This window comes from Aulonocara stuartgranti (genome assembly GCF_965226115.1).
Source record: "Aulonocara stuartgranti genome assembly, chromosome: 1".
Taxonomy (NCBI): Eukaryota; Metazoa; Chordata; class Actinopteri; order Cichliformes; family Cichlidae; genus Aulonocara; species Aulonocara stuartgranti.
This window is the reverse complement of record NC_138939.1, coordinates 6925727-6938671: the sequence shown is the minus strand read 5'-3', so window position 1 is coordinate 6938671 and position 12945 is coordinate 6925727. Positions and strand designations below refer to the sequence as shown.

General features: G+C 42.8%; 1 protein-coding gene across 3 annotated transcripts in view; it reads right to left on the bottom strand.

Moving 5' to 3' along the window:
• Positions 1-8193, bottom strand: part of ntrk3b (neurotrophic tyrosine kinase, receptor, type 3b) — a 222188-nt gene extending 213995 nt beyond the window's left edge. For 2 of the 3 annotated variants that reach the window (XM_082528887.1, XM_082528889.1), the window contains exon 1: positions 7519-8192. In XM_082528887.1, the coding sequence (XP_082385013.1) occupies positions 7519-7760 (242 nt within the window). In that variant the 5' untranslated portion in view covers positions 7761-8192. Of the gene's footprint in view, positions 1-7518 lie in introns of all 3 variants that reach the window. The other variant, XM_082528888.1, reaches the window with a different exon arrangement.
• Positions 8194-12945: the final 4752 nt, after the last annotated feature.

The window sequence follows — 12945 nt, the reverse complement described above, 5'->3', positions numbered from 1 at the left end:
ATGAGATAGCCAAATCAAGGACATGCTCAAGGGTCAAAGTCTACAATCAGGACAGTCTTCATGAATAGAAATACAAAAGGCTTACAACAAAGATGAAACCACTGGTTACACCCAAGAACATGAAGGCCAGATTAGACTTCACCAGGAAAACGTGTCCAAGAAAATTGTTGGACAACCAAGATTGGCTTGTACCAGAATGATTGGGGCTACCCGCAACAGCAAGCCGCAGGAGGAGACGTTGCGAGCGGAGGCAGAAGAGAGGCAAGCGGGGAGGCCTGTGGGCACGGCTAAAGACTAGTCCGTTTAAACCACCACTCCCGATCATATTCCTCTCCAACGCCCGTTCAATCCGTTACAAACTGGATGAAATACGACTGCAGATCGCCACTCGACGGACTTTTAATAACTGTTCGTGCATGATTTTCACTGAAACCTGGCTGGACAGCGCCATTCCGGATGCGGCTATCGATCTAGCAGGCCGCACCGCCTATCGAGCCGACAGGTCTGCGGACTCGGGTAAGAAGACTGGCGGGGGGCTGTGCATCTATATTAACAACCTTTGGTGCACGAACGTCACGGTAACGGAAAAACTGTGCAGTACAGAGGTAGAACTGTTGGTGTTAAAGTGCCGTCCATTCTATCTCCCTCGGGAATTTTCTGCCGTTTACATCTGCGCTGTTTACATTCCACCAGATGCTAATGCTAAGCTAGCGTTAGCACAATTGAGCAGCAGCATCAATAACAGCCTGGTAGCACACCCGGACAGTGTCTTTATTGCGGCTGGGGATTTTAACCACGCGGACCTGAAATCTGTACTTCACAATTTCCACCGTAATGTGAAGTGTGCTACCAGAGGAGATAGAACGTTGGACCAGGTGTACACCAACATGGCGAATGCGTACAGAGCCCAGGCTTATCCCCACCTGGGTCTGTCAGACCATCTCTCCCTTCTGCTACACCCAATATACACACAAAAGATCAAGAGCACTGGGATTACAACCAAAACCGTGAGAACATGGCCGCAGGACGCTATTCCGATGCTTCAGGACTGTTTCCACTGCACAGACTGGGATGTATTCAAGGTGCAGGACACTGACAATCGTGTCGCATTGGACAGTTACACCTCCACTGTCTTGGACTACATCTGTTTCTGTGTGGACAATGTAACAACTTGGAAACGATTCCGTGTGTTCCCTAATAATCCACCCTGGATGACACACGGAGTTCAACAACTTATTCGAACGAGGAACAACGCTTTCAAATCCGGGGACCAGGAGGCATACAGTGCTGCCAGGGCCAACCTGAGAAGAGGCATCAAGACTGCCAAGCAGCAGCACAGGAGGCGTATCGAGGCCAGGTTTGAGAACAACACAAACCCAAGGCAGGTCTGGGAGGGCATCAGGGCTATCACGGACTACAAAAGAAGAACACCATCACCCTCAGCCGACAGTTCTACTCTTTTATGCCCGTTTTGACAGGGAGAACACCGACCCTGTCCTGTCCCCTCTCCCCTCAACCGACCCTGCTCCGGTCCTGAGCACTCATGAGCTGAGGCGTGTGTTCCGGAGCATTAACACCAGGAAGGCGGCCGGGCCGGATGGAGTGCTGGGCCGGGTGCTAAAAGACTGTGCTGCGGACCTGGCGGACGTCTTCACCTCTATATATAACACCTCGTTGTCCTGTTCACTGGTACCATCCTGTTTCAAAGCAGCAACCATCGTTCCCATCCCAAAACAGTCAAATGTCACATGTCTGAACGATTTCAGACCTGTGGCACTCACCCCCATTCCCGCCAAATGCCTGGAGAGACTGGTCATTAAACACATCAGAGCTGCTTGTCCACCATCCCTGGACTCGCACCAGTTTGCATACAGGGAGAACCGGTCAACCGAGGATGCGATCGCCACAGTGCTGCACACATTACTGAAGCACTTGGAACACAGGAACACCTATGCACGGCTCCTCTTTGTAGACTACAGCTCGGCTTTTAATACCATCCGGCCATACAAACTCCGTCCCAAACTCCACCAACTGGGACTTAACTCCTCTCTGTGCAACTGGATTGTGGACTTCCTCACTAACCGTAGACAGAGTGTCAGAGTGGGTAAGAACACCTCTTCCACCCTTGTGGTCAACACCGGTGCCCCTCAGGGGTGTGTTCTGAGCCCTCTGCTATACACTCTCTTCACCCATGACTGTATTTCCTCCTGCGCGTCCAATCTCATTGTTAAGTTTGCAGATGACAGTACAGTGCTCGGACTTATATCCAACAATGATGAGACAAACTATAGGACAGAGGTGCAACAACTAGAGTCATGGTGCCACGACAATAACTTGGTCTTAAACACCAAAAAGACCAAGGAGATCATTGTAGATTTCCGGAAGAGGGGCCATAACAACCATCTGCCTCTCTTCATTGGCAGTGAGGCGGTGGAGAGGGTGAGCAGTTTTAAATTCTTGGGGGTAACTGTGACCGAGGACCTGTCCTGGGGCAACCATATCACCTCAGTTGTACGGAAGGCCCAACAGCGCCTCTACTACCTGAGGAGACTGCGGAGCGCACACATTCCCAGATCTCTGATGTTGAACTTCTACAACTGTGCCATCAGCAGCGTTCTGACGTATGGATTTCTAGTGTGGTTCCCCAGCTGCACCAAGGCCGATCAGCAAGCACTCCAGCGGGTGGTGAAAGAAGCTGGCAGAATTATTGGAACAAGTCTGCCAGAGATCAGTAATATCTTCCCCACTCGCTGTCTGAGGAGGGTGCACAGTATCCTGCGGGACCAACATCACCCTGCGCGCCTGCTGCCCTCAGGGAGAAGGTACAGGTCTATACAGGCCAGAACATCCAGACTGGCCAACAGCCTGTATCCACAGGCTGTGAGGCTCCTGAACTCTCTGCCCCCCTCTCACGGACAATAACCATATCCAACTTCTTAATAGTAATGAACTGGTCTGCATTGGTGCATCATATCTTTATTCTCTTCCCCCTCCTGCCCCCCCCCCCCTCTTTCTTAAATAGATAACTATCATATCTGATATCATATCTCACAGTACAATAATATTGAATGGGTTGCATTGTTGTATTTTGTCATGTTTCTCAGGTCTTTGTCTGAATTTCTACGAACATTATTGCTAAGGATTGTCTTATTGCATTGGAGTCACACTGGGTTAAATATGTACACTTGGGTTTTAAGGGGTATTTATTATTTTCTTCTTTTTTTTGGGTTGTATGGAAGCCCCAAACACAATTTCATTGTTCTTGACAATGACAATAAATAAATAAATACTAAATACTAAAGAGAAAAGTACAGCGAGTGGAGTGTGGAGGCCTGGCAGTGGAGGTCAATAGTGTTTATTGCATATTAAAGAAAACAGTTGATTTCTGAAATGTACAGGGCTATCCTCTCTTCTCGGAATCAGTCAAATGCTGCAAAACTGATTGGAAAGTGCTTCACAGTACAAATGGATAATGATTCAAAGCATACTGCAAAAGCATTCGAAGAGTTTCTAAAGGCAAAGAAATGGGATCTTCTCCAAAGACCAAGTCACACACCAGATCTCAACCCAAACATGCCAAACTAAACACAGAGAGACCCACCAAAAGGCAGCAACTGAATGTGGCCACAGTAATGGCCTGGCAGAGTATTTCATGGGAAGAAACGAGATTTAGCTAGTTTGTCAATTATACTTGAGCATCTGAAAATGAGGCCGTGTGCATAAATTTTTTTTAATTCCTACACAGTTCGTGGAATATTTTTGTAAAACTCTATCAAGTCGAAAGATTGTATTTTAACCACATCTTAATTGCTGGGTTTCACCCCATGGGAAATTATTTGCTGCCAGGATCCCAGTATCAGGTACCACAGGACACACAAAGGTCTTGGTTGTACTTGAAGGTGTCTAAAGATGAGCTAAAGGAGAACTAAAACAGAATTAGGTGGTTGACTTTAAAATTGCTCATCACTATTCACTGACAATTGAAGTTTCAATGAAGTACCTCTATTTATACAGTTTTTAAGCCAAAAATACAAAAATATGCAGAGTTTTGTTTTAACAGAGGAGAAAGAGTCAAATTGGTTTTTAAAAAAATCTTTTTGTAGGTTTTTTCTACACACCAGAGCCGTCTTATTTAATCTACATGTGCTATATGTCTTTAAAGATGTTTGAATTGGACAAATACTAAACCCGTACAGGATTAAGACATGCAAAATACAGTACAGTGCCATAAACCCATATAAAAGCAGTTCAACTTTAAACTACATTTTGAGAATCTGGAAAACATTACCTTTCTCCCCTCATGTTTAAGTAAGTGAAGTAGAAAATTGTAAAATGCTACACTTGAACACTGCAAACAGATATAGGGAACTTGGTAATTATCTGTAAAATTTCAGATCATACCAACGGTTTCGTTAAAGCGGATGCTTCAAAAAAAATCTTCAGATGATGTGCTTTTATCTTGTGCACAGCAGACATCACATTTCAGCACTTTAGGGCTTTGCGGTTTTCATTTTCATATCATTTTCATATCTTAATGAACTGTTTGTAACTAAGACTGGGAATACGTTTCTACTACCATTGAAACTGCAGCAAGATCATAGGTTGATTACTATCACACAATCAAAGATGGACCTTTCACACTTTTACCTTCACAGTGGCAAACTGATTGAAAGATTTTTTTCACAACAGACATTTTGTGCCACAGCAGGACAAGCGTCCATGGAATTAAAGACATCGTTAATTATCCATTTACAATACAGGTTCCTATAAGCTGTCCTAGTCAGCCAGCATGCACAATACCAGGATCATCTCTAAGTGCAATGCACGCATCATTAATATAACTGAAGTCTGTGCTTTTCCTGCAATTACAAGCCAAAATGTCTGCCGTGAAATACGGCTTTAGTTCAGCGCTTTGCAACAACTCCAGTAATGACAGTGATTGCATGGATGCATTGTTGAATTTAAGGATCAGCTTAAGTACGCAAGAGATGGGGAGGTTGCAAGGGTGATTTTTCTCCAAGTATACATTGGAGACGTTTAGCAGTTTGACAGCGCAGTAATGACCATAGAGATTGGTCCGACACTTTAGCCTCTCCTTTACAAACCACACTTTCAGCAAAAAAAGAAAGAAAAAAAGAAGAAACAAACAAAACAAAATGAGACCAAATGTCATCACTCGAGGTGGAAAAGCTGATTGGATTTTGAAAACAAATACGCACCTGTGCTCAGAGCCACACTTACACAAACCCGTCAAATGCTTCAGCTGCTCTCAGAGAACCATTTTTCCCCCTCAAGCATAACAGCAAGGCCTTATCTTATCCACTTCAAGCAGTGATGCCTCTTGTGATGAATTTCTAATGTGCGAGAACTGGGAAAACTATTATCTGGACTTGGCAGTTTTCTTTGGCTGGCCAATCACCCACCCATCCCCTCCACAGTTCCAGCTAGGAGCCCTCACTCTAGCTTTCTATCTCCATAAATTGTCCCCTCACCTCTGAATATTTCCTGAGATGAATGAAATAGAATTCATGTCATCAAAACACATGTATCTCCCCACTTGCAAAGAGAAGGGATCGTGGATTTTATGTGGCCCCAGTCTCTGAGTGCTCTTTATTACAATGCACCAGTTACTATTTTTTAAGGTCACACCTTCTGGCCAGATAATAAATTAGCATTGAGCTTTGAACATCATTTATGGTAATACATGTTTGTAGAGATGCTATAAATGATTGTGCTGTAGCATTTTAACATAAATGATTACAATCTTTGAATACAAAGTAATTACTATATATTAAATAGCTAATTATTGTTGCTGCGTGGTGTGAATGCACAGCTAAATCAGACGTGTTAGCTCATGTGACACTGGGCAGTATATGCTGATATGCTGTTACTGAGCTGCTGCTGGTGCTAGTGGAGGTTGCCATCCATACTGAGCAGCCAAAAAAAAAAAAAAAAAAAAAAAAAGCCGCCAGCTGGCCAGGGGCCATGAAATGCACAATTAGTCCTGGGTCAGTTGCATTAGGTTTTCTCAAAGGCAAAAAAGGCGATCAATGCGTGACTTTGTGCTTGGTATGAACTGAATATTTGGCATTTTTAACTGGCAATCTAAGAGGTTGTTGACTTCAGTGGATGAGAGGAGAGATAAATGTGAAACGAGCAGGTTTCACGGCAAGGAAATCTTTATACGAGGGTCACTCGAGGGTCACACTAATCACTAGTGCGCCGTGAACTCTGACCCTTTCTTCCTTCCTTTCCTTTTAATACAGCCGAGCTTTAAACCTGTGCTTATTCCTTACAGAAAAAGTACCCCCGATAAAACAGTCACGTAAATGACTCCTGTGTTGTAAAGACAGCACTTGATTCCCAGATTATAGAGGGTACCAGGCTACCCTCTAGCGGCACGGGGAAGCGATGAACCGTGTCACAAAATAAGTTGTCTGCCTCAGACGGATAAAGGGTAAACGGGATACCAAAACTGATGACAGCAAAAGTCCTTTGTGGCGTAAGACGACGCGGAGGAAACCGTGCGGGGAATTCCAGTGCGTTAACGGGAGATGTTTACTTTATATGCAAATCAGCTTCATCGACACCAGAGGTCTTATTTAAGGCCCGAGCTCGGCTTTTTTTTCTTCCTCCCCTGACTTTTCAAGAAAGAAAGCTTTGATGTTAGCAGGGAGGATCGATGCCAGGGAAAGAGAGCGAGAGAGAAAGAGGGAGAGAGAGGAGAGCGAGGGGGGTGTAGGATGCAGAATGAGAATGTACTTCTGGGGGTGTGTGGGTGGGTGGTGGTGGAGAGGAGAGGGAGGAGGAGGGGGGGGGTAGTCTGCCGTCATCATACATAGCGCCTCTGTTTTGAGCAAAGCCTTTATGAAACCAATATTTCTGCATGTCCATCTCTGTGGAAAGGAGAGAAAAAGCCACAAGTGACGTTTTCACATCCCAATCCGCTCCGCATAATCTGGACACAATAAAGTTTGTCAGGTCGCGTCGTTCTCAGAGGATGCGGGCTCAAAATGTAACTGGTTGACCTTACTGCGCCATTTACTTCTGTTTCATTTAGCACAATCTGTCAGAACAGTTGCTGTACATGACGACGGAAATCAAGCGGATCGGTGATGTGAGGTTCTCCGCAACATCCTTCTGTCATTTGGACGTGTAGGCCTGCGGTGCCGCTGCGGAGGAGCAACTTTATGGGGACACACTAGGGATGGGGGGAGAGACACATTCGACATTCATTGCCCAGGTTCAAGACCGAGCAATTTATTGCTAAGCTGCAAGTGATTTGACTAATTGGGCACGTGAGGGAAAACAAGCGCATTTACCCTCCATTCAAGACCATTTATCAAATATGGCTTGGGGATCTTTGGGCATTAAGGAGACCAATAGAAGTGTAAAAAGTCTAAGAATTAAAAAAAATATCAGCCAACAAGTCGGATCAATGCAAAGAAAGCAACATACAGGGAATGGGATCAATCAATGATTCCGAAACGCACGGCACAATCCGTACAATGTACTTACATAGAGGTGATGTTTTTGAATAACTCCGCTATGTCAACGCTGGTCCCATTGCTCCCAGTATCTTGCAGGGCGAGTAAAGGGAAAAACCTGCCGTTGTCGGACTTATTGCAAAAGATCTCTGTTTGAGAGCAGCTGCAGGTCGGCGGGCAGTCCAGCATGGAGCTCAGATAGTCCTGGAAAATGCTCATCAGAAACAAAACCCTCCACCAGCAAATCCGGATCGAATGAAACCATAGATCCATGTCTCCGGGCAAAGTGGGGAAATAGAAGAGGTCCCGATGTCCTCTGGGTTAGAACAGAACGACAAAAGAGAAGAGCAGGAGAGTGGGAGGAAGGAAGGAGGAGGATGGTTGGTGCGTCTATACAGAGGATGCTCTATGCGAGCGTTTCTGCCGTGGATGGATGCTGTAGTGTCCTTGCGCGTCAGAGATTGGGTGAAAAGGAGGAGGAGGGGAGGAAAGAAAGAAAAGACGCAACAAAAATAACGCAAATCAAAAACAACAAAGCGAAAAAATGTGAGCGTCCACTCGTCTTGACAGCACACGATGCATGGTGTTCCCCTTAATGCCGTGCTTCTGATGTCGTCGTCGCCTCTCTCCAAGCAGGACCAGGACGACTGGCTAGAGAGCAGAGAGACACAAAATGAGAAGTTGGAGCATCAAGTCCCTCCTACCGGCTACAGTCATACTGACACCTGCAGAAACTGCATGCAATCAACAGTGATTACAACTGCACTATACAAGGATTGCAGGACTACAGAGCAACATGTAGCCTGATATAAGATTTAAAAAGTAAAAATGCAGGGGCGATAAGCTGATTCTGTCCAAAAAAATTGCAAGAGATTTTACTGGAGGATTGATAGATAAATTATTTATTGTTATTTTATGTTATCTTTTTTATTCGTGAGATAAGATTAGACCCACTTGTTGGAAGAATTCCCAAAACATTTCCCCCAAGAAGCTACTGAGGATTACCTGTATAAGAACACCCAATGCACTTAAAATGGTCATTTTTGTCGGATATTTTTACATTAAAAATCTTCACATAGCTAGTTAGAAATTTTTAAAATGGCATTTACACCTCCACCTGACTAAAAAATTCAGAACCTATGAATATGCAAGCATTCATCAGTCAAGCTGAACTCCTTCAGGCATTAAAAGTTCACCAAAAGTCACATTTTAGGTGAACTTAGGAGAAACTTTCCACTTTCAGCCGACGGATGTAAAAAAGAGCATTTGAGTGTCAAACTCTGCAGTACATCATTCTGCACAGTGAAGCTCAAACATCCCAAACGAGTCACTGAGTGACTTTGAAGGATAATTTCAACATGGCTGTTTTCCATCCACGCGCCCACTATGGCTCTATAGCTCATACTAGCGAGAGAAAGAAACTATGACTCAGACAAAACAGTATCAGCAGCTGGGCAAGTAGTGACAGCTCTCTGATTTTCCATTTTAAACATTTGCTTTTGTGTCTGACTAAAGGTAAACACAGAATGTAGTCTCCTGAAATATCCAGCTTGATAGCTTTTCCCAGTTGAAGATTCACAGAGCCACTAGAGCCACATTATTGGAAAATACTGCAGGTTGAAACAATTACCCCTTAGGTAAACAAATTGTATAAGAATAATTAAACAGAATCTCTACCTTGAGTATATACTCAAATAATGATTTGTGCTTTATTGCTAATTTAACTGTATATTTGAGCTTTACAGTTTGGAGTGATGCAGAATTTGACACTAGAAATCGGATTTCATTTTTAGCCCTGTACCTCTCACTTTGTTTTCTCACTGAACTCTTTTTCTCCCTGTAAATTCAATGTCTGTCTTGTAGCCCCCTTCTGTGGGCTTTTGTTTTTTCTCTGTTTTTTGTCTCTCCTCTCAGCCGTCGTACTCCTGTCTGTGACCCGGAAATCAATCTCAGTTATGCCAGGTTGAAGGATTCTTAAACTGCATCTGGAGGAGAGAGAAGAAAGGAGATAGGAAACATTCTGAAGGAGCTATAATCAAGGAGAGGTGTGAAACACTGTTGGAATATACAAACCATGGCAAGAGGAGAACTCTACCTAGATGTTCCTTTCTATGAGCAAGTTTCAGTTTTTCAAGATGATCAGCTGCATGGCTGAAAAGGAACTTTCTGCCTTTCACTGTCCATGTGTATACCAGTGTGATTTAAAAATACAGTATATGTATCTTATTACATTCTGCTATGATGTGAATTTAATTTAATAATATACCCAGCATGTTTTAGTGTAATGACTATTGTTTCCTTAATATGGCATCTAAAAAAAACAAAAAAACAAACAAAAAAAAAAACAAATACAGCAGGGATTGAGCTAACAAAACAACTGACAGATGATGCCATATTTTTTAAACATTACATCTCCAAAGATTGATTCTGTTCCTAAGCGAAAACCTGTGATCCCGTGTGTGTCAGGAGTATCAGAACAGCTGACACGCATTTTTTCTAAACACTGTGTCTCTGTGGCTTTTAAACCCCAAAACACGCTGCACCAAAAATTTGTCCACCCCTAGGATCGGGTCTCCCAACACAAACAGACACTTAACACTGTTAAGTGTCAGGAGAATTGCCAGGATTTATACATCGGGGAAACCAAACAACCTGTGGCGAAGCGGATGGCACAACACAGAAGAGCTACCTCGTCAGGACAGGACTTTGCAGTCTATTTACACCTACAGGCCAGTGGACACTCTTTCAGTGATGAGGATGTGCACATCCTCAACAGGGAGGAATGCTGGTTTGAGCGCGGAGTCAAGGAGGTCATTTACGTGAAAAGGGAAAGACCATCTCTGAATCGAGGAGGGGGCCTAAGGGTACATCTGTCACCATCTTACAATGCTGTGATTGCAGCCATTCCCAAACTCTCTGTGAATGGTATACATGGCCATTGATAAGTGGCCTTTGATCAGTGGTTGTTGATCAACGGTCATGAGAATTTGTATAATTATGATGAAGGAATTGACCTCCCAGCCCATTGTTCCTCCAGCAGTGCTATTTTCAGTCATTATGCAAATGCACTGTTTATAAGATTGGGGAAACCTGCAGTCAGCTGAGAGTGAAGAAGTCACTCGGATGAGTGATGAAACGTTTCTCCCACTGAAAACGCTACGTCCAGATGAACAGAATCAACCTTTGGAGATTTACTTACCTGGATGATTGAGCACGCATCAAAACATTACCAATGATTTTCCTATTCAATTATAATATTTAATTTTAGTTTTGCTTCTCTGCAGCCTTTGGCACCAATGGTCATGACATTGTAACTGACAAATTATTTACATGTGTCACATCTCTGGCACTACTCTCACATGGGTTTCATCATATCTGACAGACAATTCTGAATTCATATTAATAGCTATGTCTAAATCTGCTCCTCCTTCCCTCAGGGTCCACCGAGGTTCAGTCCTTGGACCAAATGTAATCTAAGTAACAACTTAAACCATAGCATAGCAATCCTATCATTACTATGCTGATGATACACAGCTGTACATTTGTGTTAAGCCTAACCACATAAGCTAATTACATATGGTCAGGCACCTATATTATATATGTCAGGGCTGCTGAGACCTTATTCAAATGGTGAACCTTTCCAATCATCTTATCTGGATTTGAAATCCAGAGGCAACAATGCTTTTAAGATTGTAGCTCTTTGGAACTTTGGAAGAGCCTCATTCAGCCTGTAAAGCTGGCAGAATTAGTGCTTTGTTTCAAGTGGCTGTTGAAAACTAATCTTTATAGATTTGCTTTATTGTTAGCCCTTGTTTGTCTTCATTTCACATCAAATGCATGAAAGTATGTATGTATATATGTATATGTATATGTATTATTATTATTATTATTATTATTATAGATAAACTTACCACACCACAGAAGCAAGAATATTACATTATACTCCTACCCTGAACTCCTTTTCCATCATGTCTCTCCCTCTGCCTCTCCTGTTGGTCTAAGAGGAAAAAGATATGAAGAGAAGAACTGAGGAAAGATATTAAGAATGTACAAACTGAGGAATTTTTAAAAAAGTGTGTTTCTGCATGGAGGTGTGGCTTCTTAGTTTCCTGCATTTCTTGCTTTGCTTCGATCAGCATACACACCTGTAGCCCATTAATCACCACCCCACAGGAGATCTATCATGGCTCTACAGTCATTCCCACCAGATTGTTCTGCCAACTACTGTAGGCTAAAAGAGATACTCAGTTCAGTCAGTTTTGTGCATGTGTGTGTGGGTGTGTATGTGCATCTAATTCTGTCTAATTCTGCTTTCTTGCTTTTAGGCTTCTTAATGACATCACCTGCCAGCCTAGCTCTGCGTTCCCATTCCAGTTCCACTACTGTAACTTCCACCTGCCTACCTGCTTTCACTCTGGTTTCACTCCACATTAGCCAAGCCTCAGACATCAGTCCGTCGTCTTCCTGCTCCCTCAGCTCTAGCTTTGCCAAACATCTCATTCTGCTCCTTCCGTCTCCACTGACTCATCATACTACAACCCAGACATTGGAGCATTCATTATAAAAGCCTTCTTGGAAGTTTTTCCAGCTTGACTCGGTGTGTTTTGGCTTTTGGTTTGTGAAGCTTTAATTCAACATAACAATTTAGAAAAAAAAATTCTCTATTATACAACCGCCCATACCCAAATATGCAACTTACATATACATAGTTTAAAAACCAGAGAGTTAACTTTTTTTATCTGAAGAAGGCAGCAAAGAAGTCAAAGTATGGAAGTATTATCTGCATTTCTTTATAATATCAACTTAAATGAAAAGTTTTCCTCCTACATAAAATTTGCTGGAGGAATAATTACAAAATTAGAAATTTTGATGGATTATCATATGCAGCATCGTACCAAACATTGTGAGATTAAATGAAAATTGTTTGAACATCTTTAAAAGACACATGACCTCTGAGGGTGTCCTGTGGCTTTTAGGACACTGGCAGCGCATTCTTTAGGTTCCTTTGTTGGGCCTCAGTAGATCACACTTGCTTCAGGATATCTTAAGGATGTTCTGTCTTAAAAGTCTGGAAACTGGATCAAAACCTCGAAGTGAAAAAAGACCTGATGTCCTTAGAGCAGCAGGGATGTCAAACTCGTTTTACATCATGGGCCACGTATAGCACACTACCTATGATCCTATGTGGGCCGAACCAGTGAAACTCCCCTTTCTGTCACAGAAAAGGGAAATTAAACTATACACTTAAGAAAAAGAAGAACATTTTAAAGGGTGCATTTCACATTATCTACATGATAAAGAAATTCTGCTGTAGTATTAGTAGATGAAAAAAATCTTTCAGTGTGGCTCTTTGGCTTAAATTGTAAGAAGTAAATGTTTAAAATACAGAAATCTATAACTTAATTACTTTGGTGTAGTATGAGTCCAAAATATATGCCCTCCTTCCTATTTTCCAAAG